This window comes from Bubalus kerabau, chromosome 5 (genome assembly GCF_029407905.1).
Source record: "Bubalus kerabau isolate K-KA32 ecotype Philippines breed swamp buffalo chromosome 5, PCC_UOA_SB_1v2, whole genome shotgun sequence".
NCBI lineage: Eukaryota > Metazoa > Chordata > Mammalia > Artiodactyla > Bovidae > Bubalus > Bubalus kerabau.
In genome coordinates, this window is record NC_073628.1 from 93212708 (window position 1) to 93229486 (window position 16779).

At 38.9% G+C, this 16779-nt stretch overlaps 1 protein-coding gene across 1 annotated transcript in view; it reads left to right on the top strand.

Moving 5' to 3' along the window:
• The window catches only part of MROH9 (maestro heat like repeat family member 9), a 118009-nt gene that overhangs the window by 34349 nt on the left and 66881 nt on the right, over window positions 1-16779 (top strand). The window contains exons 3-6 of the mRNA XM_055583777.1: window positions 5549-5681; window positions 6231-6317; window positions 8733-8837; window positions 14751-14886. Of these exons, the coding sequence (XP_055439752.1) occupies window positions 5549-5681; window positions 6231-6317; window positions 8733-8837; window positions 14751-14886 (461 nt within the window). The remainder of the gene's footprint in view (window positions 1-5548; window positions 5682-6230; window positions 6318-8732; window positions 8838-14750; window positions 14887-16779) is intronic.

Consider the following 16779-nt stretch of genomic DNA (forward strand, 5'->3'; position numbering starts at 1 on the left):
ATATTCAAAACCAAAAACATTACTTTGCCAACAAAGATCCATCTAGTCAAGGCTATGGTTTTTCCAGTGGTCATGTATGGATGTGATAGTTGGATTGTGAAGAAAGCTGAGCGCCGAAGAATTGATGCTTTTAAACTGTGGTGTTGGATAAGACTCTTGAGAGTCCCTTGGACTGCAAGGAGATCCAACCAGTCCATTCTGAAGGAGATCAGCCCTGGGTGTTCATTGGAAGGACTGATGCTGAAGCTGAAACTCCAGTACTTTGGCCACCTCATGTGAAGAGTTGACTCATTGGAAAAGACTCTGATGCTGGGAGGGATTGGCGGCAGGAGGAAAAGGGGACAACGGAGGATGACATGGCTGAATGGCGTCACCGACTTGATGGACATGGGTTTGAGTGAACTCCGGGATATGGTGATGGACAGGGAAGCCTGGCATGCTGCAATTCATGGGGTCGCAAAGAGTTGGACACGACTGAGCGACTGAACTGAACTGAAACTAAATTTTATCAATACTATGATGATCATCCTTGTACATAAAAGATTGTATCTGCTCTGAAAAACTTCTTTGAAATACCCTTCTGAGAGTGAGGTTTCTGGTTTAAGTGATGTGTGTGTGTGTGTGTGTGTGTGTGTGTGTGTGTGTGAATCGCTAAGTCATGTCTGACTCTCTTACTACCCCATGGACTGTAGCCCGCCAGGCTCCTCTGTCCATAGTATTTCCCAGGGAAGAACACTGGGATGGGTTACTGCCGGGAGCCACCATGGGAGATCCCACCCATGACAAAGGTCATGCCGAAGAGACCTGACAGGCAAATGCGGATCAGGCCTCGAGGGACCCTCTGAATCTGTTCGAGCATCTACCCCAAAACCAAAATCTGTCTGTCTTACTATTTTGTGCCTTTCACCAACTCTTCTGACATTAACAGGGGGCTATCCCCAACCACCTTTCTCTGGAAAAAGTCAACTTAGGGCTTTAGTTAATAAGTCTCTTGGACATAAAAGGAATATTTCTATTTTAACCCCTCTGTTGGCATTCTAGCTTGCCTGACAGGTTTATCTATACTCTTGCAATTAACACACATGATTGTTCATAACTCCCTAACCTTGAAAGGCACAGGAAGCCAAAACATTCTAAAAGTCCTAATGAGCATAGAGTCCTTTAAGGGATGAAAAATTATTAGAATAGATAGTACTGGTAAAGGGCTTCATTATTGGGCCAATGCTTTGCCAAGTTCCCATATCCCTTATCCATTGTGCACCTGGGAGTGCATTAGTTAACATAGTTGGAATGTAAGAAAAACAAGTAGCAGCCTTGGAATTAACCACATCAGACCTTTGAGCTAATTGGTTCTTTCTTTGTTGTAACTTACTGCACCTTTGCTCTGTGAGAATGTAACTCTGTTTATTATTTTCTGAGGCTGGGAAAAATAGAGAAAAAACACTTTAAGGGAAAATAAGTTTTCTGACTGATCAGCCTTTACCAAAAAAGGGTCATAAAATGTCCACAGGCCTCCAAGGCCAGAAGATATTGTACACAACATTGTTTATGGGAAAGGTATGCAGAAAAAATCCTGGTTTTGATAAACAGATGTAATGTTTGGGCTGACTCTGTATGACTTTGCATCTTTCATTTCCCTCTATGTACAAGTCAAGGTATAAAAGTTCCTTTTGAAAATAAAGTTATGGGCCTCACTCACTGAAGCTTGGTCTCCCCGTGTCGTTCTTTTTTTCCCTTTTCCCTCCTTTTCTCTCTCTGATCTTTCAGGATGACTCCTTGGAACACAGGAGCTTTATTGGCTTTCTGTGTTAATCAAGGAAGATCAAGCCCTGCTCTCTGCTTTGCTATCCTTATCGCCTAAGCCATCATCCTGAGGGTACCCCTGGATCCTGCTGGGGCTGGACCCCAGCAGGTTACCATTTCCTTCTCCAAGGGATCTTCCCAACATAGAGACTGAACCCAAGTGTCATACATGGCAGGTGTATTTCTTTACCACAGAGCCACCAGGGAAGCCCTGATTTAAATGATAGGCAACCATAAAAATGCCCTGCTCTGGAAGATCTTCACTGGCCAACAGCTACAGCTGCTGCCTGTGTAGATTTGCCAACATGGTCTGTGGGCCTCACTTCCTGTGGGCTGCTCGCATCAGTGACCCAGCATGGTAGGACAAATAACTCCAATGGGTGCCAATGGGTGACTTCAGCTTGAGAGATCCTCATCAGCCAGGCTGAAACCTCCTTGGAACTTGCTGTAATCCAAGACTCTTCCTACCTTGATCTTTCTTCCTTCCTTCTCTGCTTCTTTTGGAAATTTCTTTTACTTCTCTTAGACTTCTTAAAATCCTCTTTTAGCATCTGTTTCCCTTTAACCCCAAGTAATGCAAATGAGATGAATTGTCTTAGAGCTTTTGATAGCGTCAATTCGTTCTCCAGAAGAACTGCACCTATGTGTTTCATCAAAGCCTAGTCACCTGGAAGATATGCATGCATATATACAAAGATACATATAGACAAGATTTGGAATATTATGTTATTTTACAAGGTTCATGGAAAGGCAGACTGTAGATTAGAATCCCCTTCTCCATATTTTAATTTTTTGGTCTACTTAAATGTGTTAAAAATCTCCCACATACATAATGGTTTTCCTTTATTTTTAAAAATTTATTATAAATTTTGCTTTTCATATTTTGATCAAGTATTATTTGATATATAAAGATTTACACATGTTATATCTTCATATATACCTGTACAATTTAACAATATAAAAGAAGTTTGTTACTATTAAACCCATGAACTTCCCTGGTTGTTCAGTGGTAAAGAATCTGCCTGCCAAGCAGGAGATGTGGGTTCAATCCCTGGATTGACAAGATCCCTTAGAGAAGGAAATGGCAACCCACCCCAGTATTCTTGCCTGAGAAATCCCATGGACAGAGGAACCTGGTGGGCTATAGTCCATGGGGTCGCAAAATAGTCAGACACAACTTAGCAAGTAAACAATAACAAAATTAAACCCATATAATATCTTCCTTCTTTTTTTGACTAATTTAGTCTTCCTAATTATTTAGTTTCTACTCCCTTTTTACTTCTCTTTTAAATCTTTAAAATTGCCATTATACTTATTTCCCCTTATAATTTTTTTTAAATAATGTATTTATTTTGTTTATGCCCTTCACTTCTTTGGTTGTATTTTTAGCCCTTTCAGAATCTTAAGTTATATGCATAGTTTATTATTTTTGTCTCATTTTAAATAAGGAAAAAAATGTTGATAATATTTAAATACTTCAAATTTTCTAATTTTTAAAATAGATTTCTCATGGTGATGAGAGAATGAAATATATATGCTTTTATAGTTTGAAACTTTCTATGGCTAACTATATGAAAAATATTTTTCAGCATTCCCTGATTATTTAAAGAGATAACCCTTGTTATCTGATTAGTATAATTTATTTATATCTCCTTATTAATTATATTAAAGATATTATCACTTGCAGATTTATAATTTTTACCTGCCACATACTAATAACTGAATGCTTAATCTTCTATGTGCTTCTATTTCTCCTTATATTCTTAATAATTTAATAGTTTTTTATATTATATTTTAATAAATATGTTCAACAATTTTCAATTTTGTTTCTATGTGCTTGAGATTTTATGTTAATAACTATGACTTTTATCCATTTACATTAACTGTACATATCTCTTAATACTTTTTTATTTGAATTAATCATACAGCATATTGACATAGCCCTCCTGATTTATTTCTGATCATGTTTTATATAATATTCCTATGCTTTTATCGAGGCATCTACTTTCCTTTATTCAATTGTGATTCTTGAAATTAATCTTGCAAAAATTTCACTTACTAATATTATATAATACTATTGCTCTATAATGAGAAGAAATAAAACATTTTCAAGAAAAATTTTTAGTATATTTGGTTTACCGCTAATTCTCACTTCACTCCAATATCAGAAACAAATATTTAGCTCAAAAATTTTTTTAAAGCATACAGTAATTTGTGAGAGATATTTATTGTTTCTTCTCACATTTATTTCTATACCATATTGTTATATATCTTAGAATATAAGAAAAGTTTTACACTGCAATTCTCAGAAGTGTATTTGCTGGCAATTGTCTATGTTGATCCATATATTTTTGTTGGGCTTTCTTCTTTATTATCACCAATATCTGCCCCTCAACCTTCTTCACATTTAAATGGGAAGATTCTTACTCCATCAGCAGTTGTGAACGGCATCAGAGCATCACGTGTGTGCTTAGTGTGCTTAGTCACTCAGCTGTGTCTCATTCTTTATGACTGCATGGACTCTAGCCCACCAGGCTCCTCTGTCCATAGGGATTCTCCAGCCAAGAATACTAGAGTGGGTTACTATGCCCTCCTCCAGGGGATCTTCCCAACCCACGGTCTGAACCCTGGTCTCTCACATTACAGGTGGATTCTTTACCATCTGAACCACCAGGGAAGACCAAGAATATTGGCGTGGGTAGCCTATCCCTTCTCCAGGGAATCTTCCCAACCCAGGAATCAAAGCGGGGTCTCCTGTATTGCAGGCGGATTCTTTACCAGCTGAGCTACCGGGAGCATCATGCTACTTTCCTAATCCTTGTTCATCATGTGGACCGTTTTAGCATTTTTAGAACTGGTAATATGATTTCAAAGTACATTTCAAGATAATTTCCTGTTTTATCAAAATATTAATTTTTCATTTTCCTAAACCAAATCATACATCCCTAGAATCCTACCACTGAAAAAAAACCACTGGAACTTATTGATAGGTAACACACTTTTACTTGTTCAGAGTCTGAAAATCCACTGGAGTCCATGAATAAGTCAAATCAATCTTCCTAAGATTTAAAAAATTATCTACTATGTTCCAGGAGATTCCATTTCAAACAATGGATAGCAGATATTTAGATCTTCTTGTCCAGTAGAGGGAAATGATTCTGAGTTCAGCGCAAGATTTCCTACCTTTACCAACTCTATTACCATCTTGTAAAAAAAAAAAATTATTTGTACTTTAAAAAATCAGGAGGCACCGTTATCCAGATCACACTTATCAAAGGAAAAATAGCTGTGTCACAACTTATCTTTTTAACGGTTGATGGGAAGGTTTATTTTGCCATCTACTGGAAGATATATCTCAATATCAGAAGTGTTACATGTGAAAAACACAGTCTCATGGATTATGTAAAATGTGGCAGTGATATATTTCAACTACCTAAATTTCAGCATGGCTTGAAGAGCTTAGCTGGGAAATAACCACCCTGTAAAGTATTATGTCTATGGAGAAATATATTCTGAATTCTAAATAACTGATTACAAATTATTTTTTACCCAAAAATGATTCCTTTATATTTAAATCACCATAATAATTTTAGAGTAATATTTAAAATTCACATGGTATATAAAGCCAAAAGTTGGGCCTCGTGTTCTAGTATACTGACTCTTAAACTAAGAAAAGGCCACTAAATTTAGCTTACATCTGTTCTTTCCTTAGTTTAATAATTATATCTTTTTTTTTTTTTGTCAGCTTCGTGGATCCTGCATTGCAGTTTGAAACTCAATTGAAGATAATAAAGTCATCCTTTAAAATGGCATTTGCTGTCACAAATCTTGATGAAGTGAGGGAAATTGGGATGAATGAAGATGAAAATGACCTAGAAGTAAGACTCTGCTTCCTTTAATCATGATGAGACATCTTTATGCACAGCAATCCCACAGAATGTCTGCCCACAAGTTGTAATCTATGTTTTCTTCTTCACTCTTTTTGGATATAATAGATAAATAGCATATTCCAGCACTAATCTCTTTTCCTGGATTCCTGGTGAACTCTACAATCCCTGGGGTGTAAGGAATTGTATAGAATTTATAGAAGCAAATGGGTGAAGAGATTTTGGTTAATTTGTTTAGCAAGTCCAGCAAGTTTACTGGCAAGTGCTTCAAAGTAAATAGGAGCCAAGAAAAGTGCAGGTAGGCAGACTTCTGTAGTAAGATCAGTAACATCCATGGTTTTTTATTTCTCAGTCTTGCTACACAGTTCACTTGTCCTACAAGGTATTAAACCAATTCATGGCATGTTGTATGGAATGAGGTCTCACCTCCATAGCTACATCTTGCTTTTTTTTTTTTTACCTTCAATATATGGGGAGAACTGAGGATCCAGGATTACATAACTACTGGCTGGTTGGTTGTCTAACTTCCTTGTTTTTCAGAATTTATACCGAACTATTTTAAACATATTTGAGGACACTCTTCTGATCTTAGTGTCTAAAGATGTCTACAAACTGCAGATCTTAAAGGTAAAGGGAAAATAAATGGCTTTGTTTTCTTGTCATAAAGCTAAAGAGCATACTATATTGTTATTGTTGTTTAGTCCCTAAGTCATGTCCAACTCTTTTTCAAACCCATGGGCTGTAATCTTCTAGCCTCCTCTGTCCTTGGGATTTTTCCAGGCAAGAATACTGGAATCAGTTGCCATTTCCTCCTCCAGGGGATCTTCTCAACCCAAGGATTGAACTTGTGTCTCCTGCATTGACAGGCAGGTTCTTTACCACTAAGCCACCAGGGAAGCCCATACTATATTTTACTTTTTACCATTTGCCATACTTACATGTCCTTCAAGTATCTGGCAGCTGAAAGATTTTCTTTGCCTTTCAGAATGTGTCATTATCTCCCAAATGAAATCCCTTCCTTTTATTTGAACCACAGAGACAGAATTTTAAGAATTCAATTTTGGGAGTATGGCAACAACAGACACTTAAGAAGCCAGGTTTTATGTGGCAACATAAGTGTGAACACAATATAGGGTAGCAGAACATACAATGATTGGTCAAAACCATCTTCAGGTCCATGTAACAGTTAGCCATATTTTGATAATGTTAATATTCATGTTCTTCCCTCACAACTCTGGGACTAGGGAATTCCATGGTCATCCTATCTTCATGGATATCATGGTATCAAGGAAGATCTAATAAACATCCATAATCCCAATGTTCCCAAGTCCAAGACTTCAGTATATTTTTAATGTGCCAGCCAGAGACAGAGACTTATCTGGACATATTATGATTTTCAGTTTTGCATTTTTAATATGATAGCATGCAGAGGCAGCTGTCTGGAAATACTGAGAAACTAGATTGATGGGTTTTGCAAATCATAAAATACATTCAAGGAAAGAAGTAGAATTGATATATATGAAGATAAATAGAAATGTGAAAGATAATAAAATATGCAGTGCCTGATTTTAGTAATATGTGCCTGATTTTAGCCATTTATTTTCCATGCACTTTAAGGTGGTTATTGAAAGTGAAAGGTAAAGCCAAGGGTTTCCTTGGAAGCTCAGATGCTGAAGAATCTGCCTGCAATGCAGGAGATGTGGGTTCGATCCCTGTGTCAGGAAGATTCCCTGGAGAAGGGAATGGCTATCCATTCTAGTATTCTTGCCTGGAGAATTCTATGGACAGAGGAGCCTAGTGGGCTACAGTTCATGGGGTGGCAAAGAGTTGGACACAACTGAGTGACTAACACTTTCACCAACACTCCCATGTATACTTTTTCAACCACCCTATGCTGCTTATTGATCATTTACTCTATATCAGGCACTAAGCTGAATACTTAATAAATGGGTTATTTAATTTAATCCTTAAAATAACCCTATGAGAAAGTTAAAATTATTTCTCCCATTTTTCAGATAAGGAAATGGAAGCTGAGAGAGAAGCAACATGTGGGCCTCTAATGAGTGGAGGCGCTACTATAACTTGGGAGTCCATTACTTGACCACCTTATTCTTAAACGTACCACATCTAGAAACTCTCCTGATCCTCAAAAAGAGCTGAACCTCACTCCTGGAGAAGGAAGAGGCTGAGATTTAAAGACTCTTCATTCTTAGGAAATAAACTTCAGAACAGTTTTATACAAGGGAGCAAGTGAAAGGGAAGAGATTTAGCCAACCATTGGCATAAATACTAAGGACTTCAACAATCAGTCTTAAGTCTACTTACTAATGGTGGTTAACATGCGAGGCACATGCAGTCTTATTCCTTTCCCAAGGTTATACCTATGTCCTTGCACCTGAGGATTTAGAACAAAGAGGCAGAAGCCACAGCAAGACACACCAAATTTAGCAATGAATCAAAATTAACAAGAACTTTCTCACTGAGCTGCCTCCAGGAATATATTTTATACCATGAGACAGAAAATATTTGTATCTTGAATTTGCAGAGGAAATTCTGGAATAAAATGACATTTCAGGATCAGATAACATTTTGATTCTTATTTAAAACTGAAAATCAGATCCTATGATTTAACAGAGAGAATTAACATGCACTTTAAAATAAAAAGAGGAGAAGCAGTTGATGATAATCCTGTTTTCCATGATAATCCATGATAATCATGGTAATCCTAATAATCCATGCTGAACTTTTCATGATGTCTGGCAAAGTGATTGTTAATAGTGGATATTAGTAAATACGTGTTGGATAAAATTAAATAAAACAAAACCCAGGTGTAGCTACTATGGCAGATGAAGTACTATACTGTTATAGACAGTGGTATACAAGCTCATTGTCATACTTTTTAAATACATAGAGAATAGGTGTGAAATTATTGGGAGATCATGGGGAATCTTGGCTTTGTGAAGGTGATGATCTGAGCAGAAGAAAGGAAATTGTGGAAATAGAAACACCACGGTTCTAGGATGGTTCTTGTGTTTTCAACAGGAAATGGCTGTATGGATGAATGAAGATAATTCGTACGTGCAGGAGGAAGCCATGGTGGTGATCAGCAGAGTGCTAAGCTTTGCAGCCAGGAAAGTCAGGGGATCTGTAAGTCACAGGGACTGCTCCTTTGCCACCTGCTCCTAAAGACTGCGCTTCTGCAGTATTGCTTTCCTTTGTTCTGCAGTGTTTGCTGAACGCCACCAGGTGGAAGCACACCAGCATTTTCCAGATGGTGGGAACTGTAATAGCCTCATCCAGCTTATCTCCGGAGAAGGTGATGCCACCCCACTCCAGTACTCTTGCCTGGAAAATCCCATGGACTGAGGAGCCTGGTAGGCTGCAGTCCATGGGGGTCGCTAAGAGTCGGACACGACTGAGGGACTTCCCTTTCACTTTTCACTTTCATGCATTGGAGAAGGAAATGGCAACCCACTCCAGTGTTCTTGCCTGGAGAATCCCAGGGACGGGGGAGCCTGGTGGGCTGCCGTCTATGGGGTCGCACAGAGTCAGACACGACTGAAGCGACTTAGCAATAGCAGCAAGCAGCAGCTTATCTCAGTCTTGGAAACAAACCTTTGCTAAGTTAACATTCTCTTTAAATAATGTCTTCTAACGATAATCATTATTTTAGTCGCTCAGTCGTATCCTGGCTCTTTGCAACCCCATGGGTGATAGCCTCTGTCCACAGAATTCTCCAGGCAAGAATACTGCAGTGGGTTGCCATTCCCTTCTCCAGGGGGTCTTCCTGATCCAGGAATCGAACCCAGGTCTCCCATGTTGCAGGCAGATTCTTTACCATCAAAGCCATCTTTGAAGCACAGGAAGATCACAATTTTTAAAGATAATTAAGTCAGTGAAATTAATGAAGGTGAGGGGACGAATACATACAATGGGCAAAAATATTAACAAATTAAAAGCTAAACTTCCCATAGGCAAGGTCTGTGTAGGTCTGTGTGTATCTATATCTGACACAGTGTAAATGATAAAGGAAGATTTGTTCTGCTATTCTCTAACTGAATATAACTACCCATTCTGTTCTCAAGTTCTGGCCATTCACTGAATCAAAACTATTTTCTTCATAAATTACCATAGCCTGTGTCTTCCAGACTCTCAGAGGCCCTTGTCCTATTGAACAATTCTTTCATTTGTATTCTATCAGAAATATATTTTAAAATGGTATTCCTTTTACATGACTTGGGTGCCCATCAGGGTGAAGGAATGGCTCCACTCAAAGAATATTTGTCCTTTCGATTAAACTATTTTCAAACAGGTGAAGACATGTGAGCTAAACATGTCACCTTATCTTATCAAAGGAGATTTTTCCTAGATTTGGCATATCAGCATTCAAAAGACAGGTGAAAGATTTCCAGTTGAAGCTAACAGCTGTCCACATGTCTATCTCCACTCCCTCCACAAAATAATAGTAATAAAATGCATTGAATGTATAAAGCTACACCAACAAAGAGAATTAGTAAAGGGATCCTAATGGGCTAGCGAGGTCAGCAAACTTCTGGATGACAGAATAGATAGAAGATGCTGCTGCTGCTGCTGCTGCTGTTAAGTCGCTTCAGTCGTGTCCAACTCTGTGCGACCCCATAGACGGCAGCCCACCAGGCTCCCCCATCCCTGGGATTCTCCAGGCAAGGACACTGGAGTGGGTTGCCATTTCCTTCTCCAATGCATGAAAGTGAAAAGTGAAAGGGAAGTCGCTCAGTTGTGTCCGACTCTGCGACCCCATGGACTGCAGCCTACCAGGCTCCTCCATCCATGGGATTTTCCAGGCAAGAGTACTGGAATGGAGTGCCATTGCCTTCTCTGAGATAGAAGATGGTAACTGATAAAGTCTGGCAGGAGAAGCTGAAAGACAGGGGCATGTGAACATCAGGATGGAGGATGGCTGAATAGGGAGGTAGTTTTCCCTATGGACCCTGGAGAATCTGAAGCTATGGAAACCCAAGTAATGATGAAGGGTGGGAGGCAGAGGAAGCTTGAAGATGTGCTAACTCACTGAAAAGACTCACCTCCTACAGAAGGATCTACATTGCATCCCATCCTCCTATACTATTCCACAGGGAAATGAGTCCACTGGTAGACAAAATGTGAGGACTTATTTCTCAAAACAATTGCAAATTCCCTGAGAAAATCATCTTGGTTCTGTTGTTTAGACATACTTCAGCATGACCCCAGTGTCCCCATTCAGCTACTCTAAAGCCAAGTCGACCGGTTGACAAGTCTTGCTCACATACAAAATCCCCTAGTAGCATCCCATTCTTAAATATGACTAGACAACTGACACTTGGCAGGCATTTGAGAAAACCCTCCAAATACAATAGCCCCAGGTAAATAAAGAGTACAAAAATGATTATCAAAAATAGATAATTTGGGGTACAGATGAGTATCTAGTCTCAAAAGGAGTAAAGAGGAAATATTTATATTCCAAAAGGAAACAACAAAAAGTGAATATGGCCTCTGTACTGATTCATCAAGCAGGAATAGATAGGCAATGCCCCAAACTGATGTGAGAACTGAAGTGGAAGTCCATTGTTTAGAGATGGATAAGAAGCAGCTAAATGACTTAGTAAATGTTTGCCTTTGGAAGTTAACACTTGAAACTCTCATAATTCTTATAAGGAATGGAGAGGCCAGAGGTGTGCAAAAGAAGGAATCCATTAAGAAAGGGCCAGAAAACTAAGCAGGAGCACTTAGGGACAGAAACAGAGAAGCTACATTTCTCCAGATCTTAACTCTTTCCTACTTTCAGCACTTTATATAGATTTTCAAAAAAAAAAACAAACAGAATTTTACTGTATTAAAAATTCCCGAAGTCTTGTGTTTAAGGAGGTGTGACTGAGGTTGGCAGACTTCTGAAAGGACCTGTGCAGGGCATAATCAGTGTGCCCCGAGGTTCAAACAACCTTACTCTTCTCTTTGCCCATACTAGGTCATGTCTCCCCTCCACCTCAAACATGCTATGCAATCTAGACATGACCACACCTATTCTGCTAGAGACACATCTAGAAAGACCCTATCTTGCATCATTAGCAGCTTCCTTTACAAAGACACCTGCTCAGAGTTATACATACACGAGTTCATGAGAAGGGATAATCAGAGAATGCTCAGGCAAAAAAAAAACTATATACAAAAAACTCTAGGGCCAATCCCCTGTAAATGCTCCCCAGCTCCAGTGAGATAAACTGTAAGACACACTCACCTGGTTCTAGATACTTTGTCTATAAGCATCTTTGCCATAGATATCTTTGTAGTGTAACTAATTGGCCATGAGGCAATTTTTTTTTTTCATGAAAAATAAAAGGAGGACATTGAAAAGGTCGTTATGAAACTTGAAAATTTAATAACAAAATTTAAAAGACTTTCTTGAGAAATGCAACTTAAATACATTTAAAATGTGTGTTAATTCGTGTCAATCCTACCCCTGCAAAAAAATGGATTTTATTTTGTGGGTGGTACTTAAGCACTTGTCTTTGAAGGTTTTCATTCATAGTATACGTTTTTTGCTTGTTGATTCATCTCCTCATTCAGCATGGCAATTTTTCTCTTTTTTTTTGCCAAAATTTCTTCCTTCATTAAGACAGGCATTGGTTTCTGGGTATTAGAATGCATATTTGTAACTGAGCTTTATATTGTGTCATAAAAACCTCTTTCCTGTTTTTTGTTTTGGCATCTTACCACATGTCTGTTCGTAGACATTCCAACATTCTATGGGAAATGTAGGTTCACCTCTGAGCCTTTGAGACTTTTAACCTCTTTTTCCTTCAATGTAGCATGTTTCAAAATAAGAAACCAACTCTTGGGGCAAATCATTGTCATCTGTCAGCTCAATAAAGCCATCAATAAATGGGGTAACTGAAAGAAAGTCTGACTCATTTCAACCAGTTGAAACCAAAGTGTCAGGCCGAACTGTCTAAATTATTTTATCTTTCACAGTAAAATTGCCTTATTACCAATTAGTCAGGTGTTAAAATGTTTGCAGCAGAAATGTACGTGGCAAAAATTTCTATGGTTGAGAAGCTTGTGGCAAAAATACTAGACACATACTCCTCCGTTACCCACAATAGAGAAAAAGAGCACCTTGCCCTTTTTTCTTAAACCTATAACACAATTGCAGTTCTGAAAATCTTGCCATTCAATGGAAAAAGAAACTTGGAATGCATACCAAAAGAGGAGAATATCCAGTGGAAATAAAAGGTTTCTTCCTAGGGCCTGAACAGTGACCTTTACTGTCTGCTTGTAGATTCTCCTAAATCACGTGCTGAGGCTTGTCCAACTCTTTGCATCCCCATGGACTGTAGCCCACTAGGCTTCTCTGTCCATGGAATTTCCCAGGCAAGAATACTGGAGTGGATTGCCATTTCCTACTGCAGGGGATCTTCCCAACCCAAGTATCGAACCTGTGTCTCCTGCATTGACAGATGGATTCTCTACCACAGAGCCACCTAAGGATGGGGGGAGCCCCAGGTATCCTTACAAAGAAGTATAGGCAGAAAGAATCCAGGGAAGACATCCAAAGAAGCAAGAGATTATCTTCCTTTCTACTTAGACCATCACTCCCAGCATTCTAACTTGGTTATACCCTTGGCACATGACCTAGGTCACCTCATGTTTTTTCAGGAATGACTCCATATAAGTGTGAGTGTGTGCTGTGTGTGTGTGAATGTGTGTAAGACTGAGATAGATGTGAGTGAGTCAAGTAACAAGAGAAGGTATATGAGATAAGGGTATATGAGAGTAATACAAAGAAGGAGAAACAGGTCTTGGGATCTCCCTGGAAGGTTGGTTTGACTCTTTTACCACCAACCATTGTTCATTCATCAAAACATCTATCTAGGAAAAGTAATAATTCATCTTAGAGACAGAAGATTCTGCAGGTCCACTAGTTGAGCAAACCTACATATGGGCAGAGTCCTAATTGTTTTTTAAAAATTGGTAATAATACTCACACCTTCAGAAAAGCAAAATGTCTCTTCCATCTCTTCTTCTACATGTCTGCTTCCCTCTCTATTTACATGTGATCTGACCAAACAAATCAGTCAAGATGAAAACCTAAATATTCGAGAAGCCTATTTGAGAAGCCACAAGGAAGTTGTGTGTGTATGGGGTGGGGGAAGGTGGGAGGAGAGATACATAAATGTTCTGATAATAGCTTTCATACCCGAAGCAAATGTACTGAGTTTTTTAAAAAATTAATTTCCCTGGAAAGAATTAGAGCAATTGTAGGAAGAAAAGTCACACTTCTCCAGTGACTCACTCACAGAGTCATCTGAAGTGTTTCATACATGGAGAAGGAGCATGAAAGTTTTGGACATTTGCTCCCCTACCCAGTATCCTAAGAATTTGCTACCTACAAATAGGTACCTACTTTATGGAATAGAAACTAATATTAGGTGGAATCTCTAGTATTTCCAAGCACTTTGCTAGGAACTTTCCTTTTTGTCATAAATGTTACCCCCTTAGTTTCCACCATAATGTTACAAGGTAGCATTTGTTATATGCATTTCATAGATGAGAAAATTGAGACTCAGTAACAGAGCAAGGATTTTAATACATAGTTTGTGTACTCTGACACTCAACTGTAACCATAGTCAGATACAGTAAGCCCCCCACATATAAATCTTCAAGTTGTGATCATTCAAAGATGTGAATGCAAATATGCCAGCCATTTCACCGTACTACTGTACTTTTCAAAATACTGTACTGCAAGATTTTAGATGTGATATTTTTGTGGTTTTTTTAATGTATTTGTGTAAAAAGTATTATAAACCTATTACAGTAGAGTACTCTATAGCCGATTGTACCTAAGGTAAATTTTTTGGACTTATGAACAAATTGGACTTATGAACACACTCTCAGAACAGAGTATGTTCATATGTGGAGGACTTACTGTGTGTTTGAGTCTGTGTGAGTGTGTGTGTATGTGTGTGCATGTGTGTGTGCATATCAGACACAAACATTTAACATTGACTATGCTTAGCAAATGCGTTTTTCTATTTTGTTCACTAGGCAAGTGTTAATGCTCCATGTTTGGGTGTCCTGGCAGCAGAGTTATCTCTTTTGTGTTCTCGTTCTGATCCCTCAATCACACAACAGGCATTTGTGGGAATGTATCACCTCCTCTGCATTGCAAAGTGTCAGAGCGGTAAGACTTATCTTTTGTAAGGGTTACGAAGAATCTGTTCCTAATTATTCTACTGTGGGTTCCAAGGAGGTACTACATCTGTATATTTCTAAATCCTGCCCCAAGATCTATAGCTCCATTTATCAAAATGTATTTTTAAATCTCTTTTAGAATTATTTTAAAAATGTTATAGTTGGTTCTTCAATATTTATCCCTGGGTCAGGAATATCACCTGGAGAAGGAAATGGCAACCCACTCCAGTATTCTTGCCTGGAAAATCCCATGGACAGAGGAGCCTGGCGGGCTAGAGTCCATGGGGTCACGAGGAGTCAGACATGACTAAGTGACTTACACTTTCACTTTCATACTTAGATTAGTGTCAGGGTGTTACTGGCAGGGACAGAAATGCTGGGTGGAGGCAGGGAAAAAAGAGAAGAAAAATTACCAATCAGTTCAGTTCAGTTCAGTTGCTCAGTCATGTCCAACTCTTTGCGACCCCATGAACCGCAGCACGCAGACCTCCCTGTCCATCACCAACTCCTGGAGTTCACCCAAACCCATGTGCATTGTGTCAGTGAAGCCATCCAGCCATCTCATCCTCTGTCATCCCCTTCTCCTCCTGCCTTCAGTCTTTCCCAGCATCAGGGTCTTTTCCAATGAGTCAGTTCTTCACCTCAGGTGGCCAAAATACTGGAACTTCAGCTTCTGCATCAGGCCTTCCAGTGAATATTCAGAATTGATTTCCTTTAGGATGGACTGGTTGTATCTCCTTGCAGTCCAAGGTCAGACTCTCAAGAGTCTTCTCCAATACCATGGTTCAAAAGCATCAATTCTTCAGCACTCAGCTTTCTTTACAGTCCAACTCTCACATCCATACATGACCACTGGAAAAACCATATGGGACTCTTTAAAAAGAGGCATTCTTTTTGTCTCTAATGGAGCATCAAATAAAATTCTTGCTTCAATGATGGGGAAAAAGATGTAAATAAATGCTGTTCTGGTCTACCTAACAAAGCGTGACGGCAAGACCTTATGGTATCAAACTATTCCTAAGTACTTAAACAGAGAACAGATTTGCCCTCCCATAATAAACTGTTTAAAGACAACAGATAACAAAGGACAATAATTCCTGAGAGAAGAGAACAAATGAATAAATAAAGCAGAGTCTACAGTTTATTGAGTTTACAACCTAGAGTAAGTTTCTAGGCTGCAGCCCAGAAATGAGCAACGCAAGGGTCTCACGTTGAAGATACAGAATTGGGAATCCAGAAAGATTAAGATATTTAGAGTTCACATGGCAGAGTACCAGAAAGGAGTGCTCCAGAGATCTGCAGAGAGTCCATTTAACTATTTAGCTATGTAAGGAAACTACCTGAGGTTTGTGGGGTGAGGGGGTTATACCCAAAATGGTTAAAGAGGTAAAAGCACTGAGTTCCAAAAGAACTGGAAATGGTGCCCATGCCTATAAGCTAGAATTTGAAACTTCATAATTCACAAGTAATAAAGCAGATTACTCAAAGAGATTTTGTCTCATCAGGAGGAAGAAAATTATCCCTGAATTACTTTAGTGCCATTCAGTCCATCTGTGTTAGTTGCTCAGTTGTGTCTGATTCTTTGCAATCCCACAGACTGTAAGCCAGGCTCCTCTGTCCATGAAATTCTCCAGGCAAGTATACTGGAGTAGGTAGCCATTCCCTTCTCCAGGGAATCTTCCCGATCCAAGAATCAAACGTGGGTCTCCTGCCTTACAGGCCAGAGATTCTTTACCATCTGAGCCACCATACAGTGTCAGAGGGAATGTGAAATGATACAACTTTGGAAAATAATTTGGCAGTATCCTAAAAAGTCAAACACACATCTACCACATGATCCAGTCATTCCTAAAAGAAATGAAAGCAAATATCCACTCAAAGA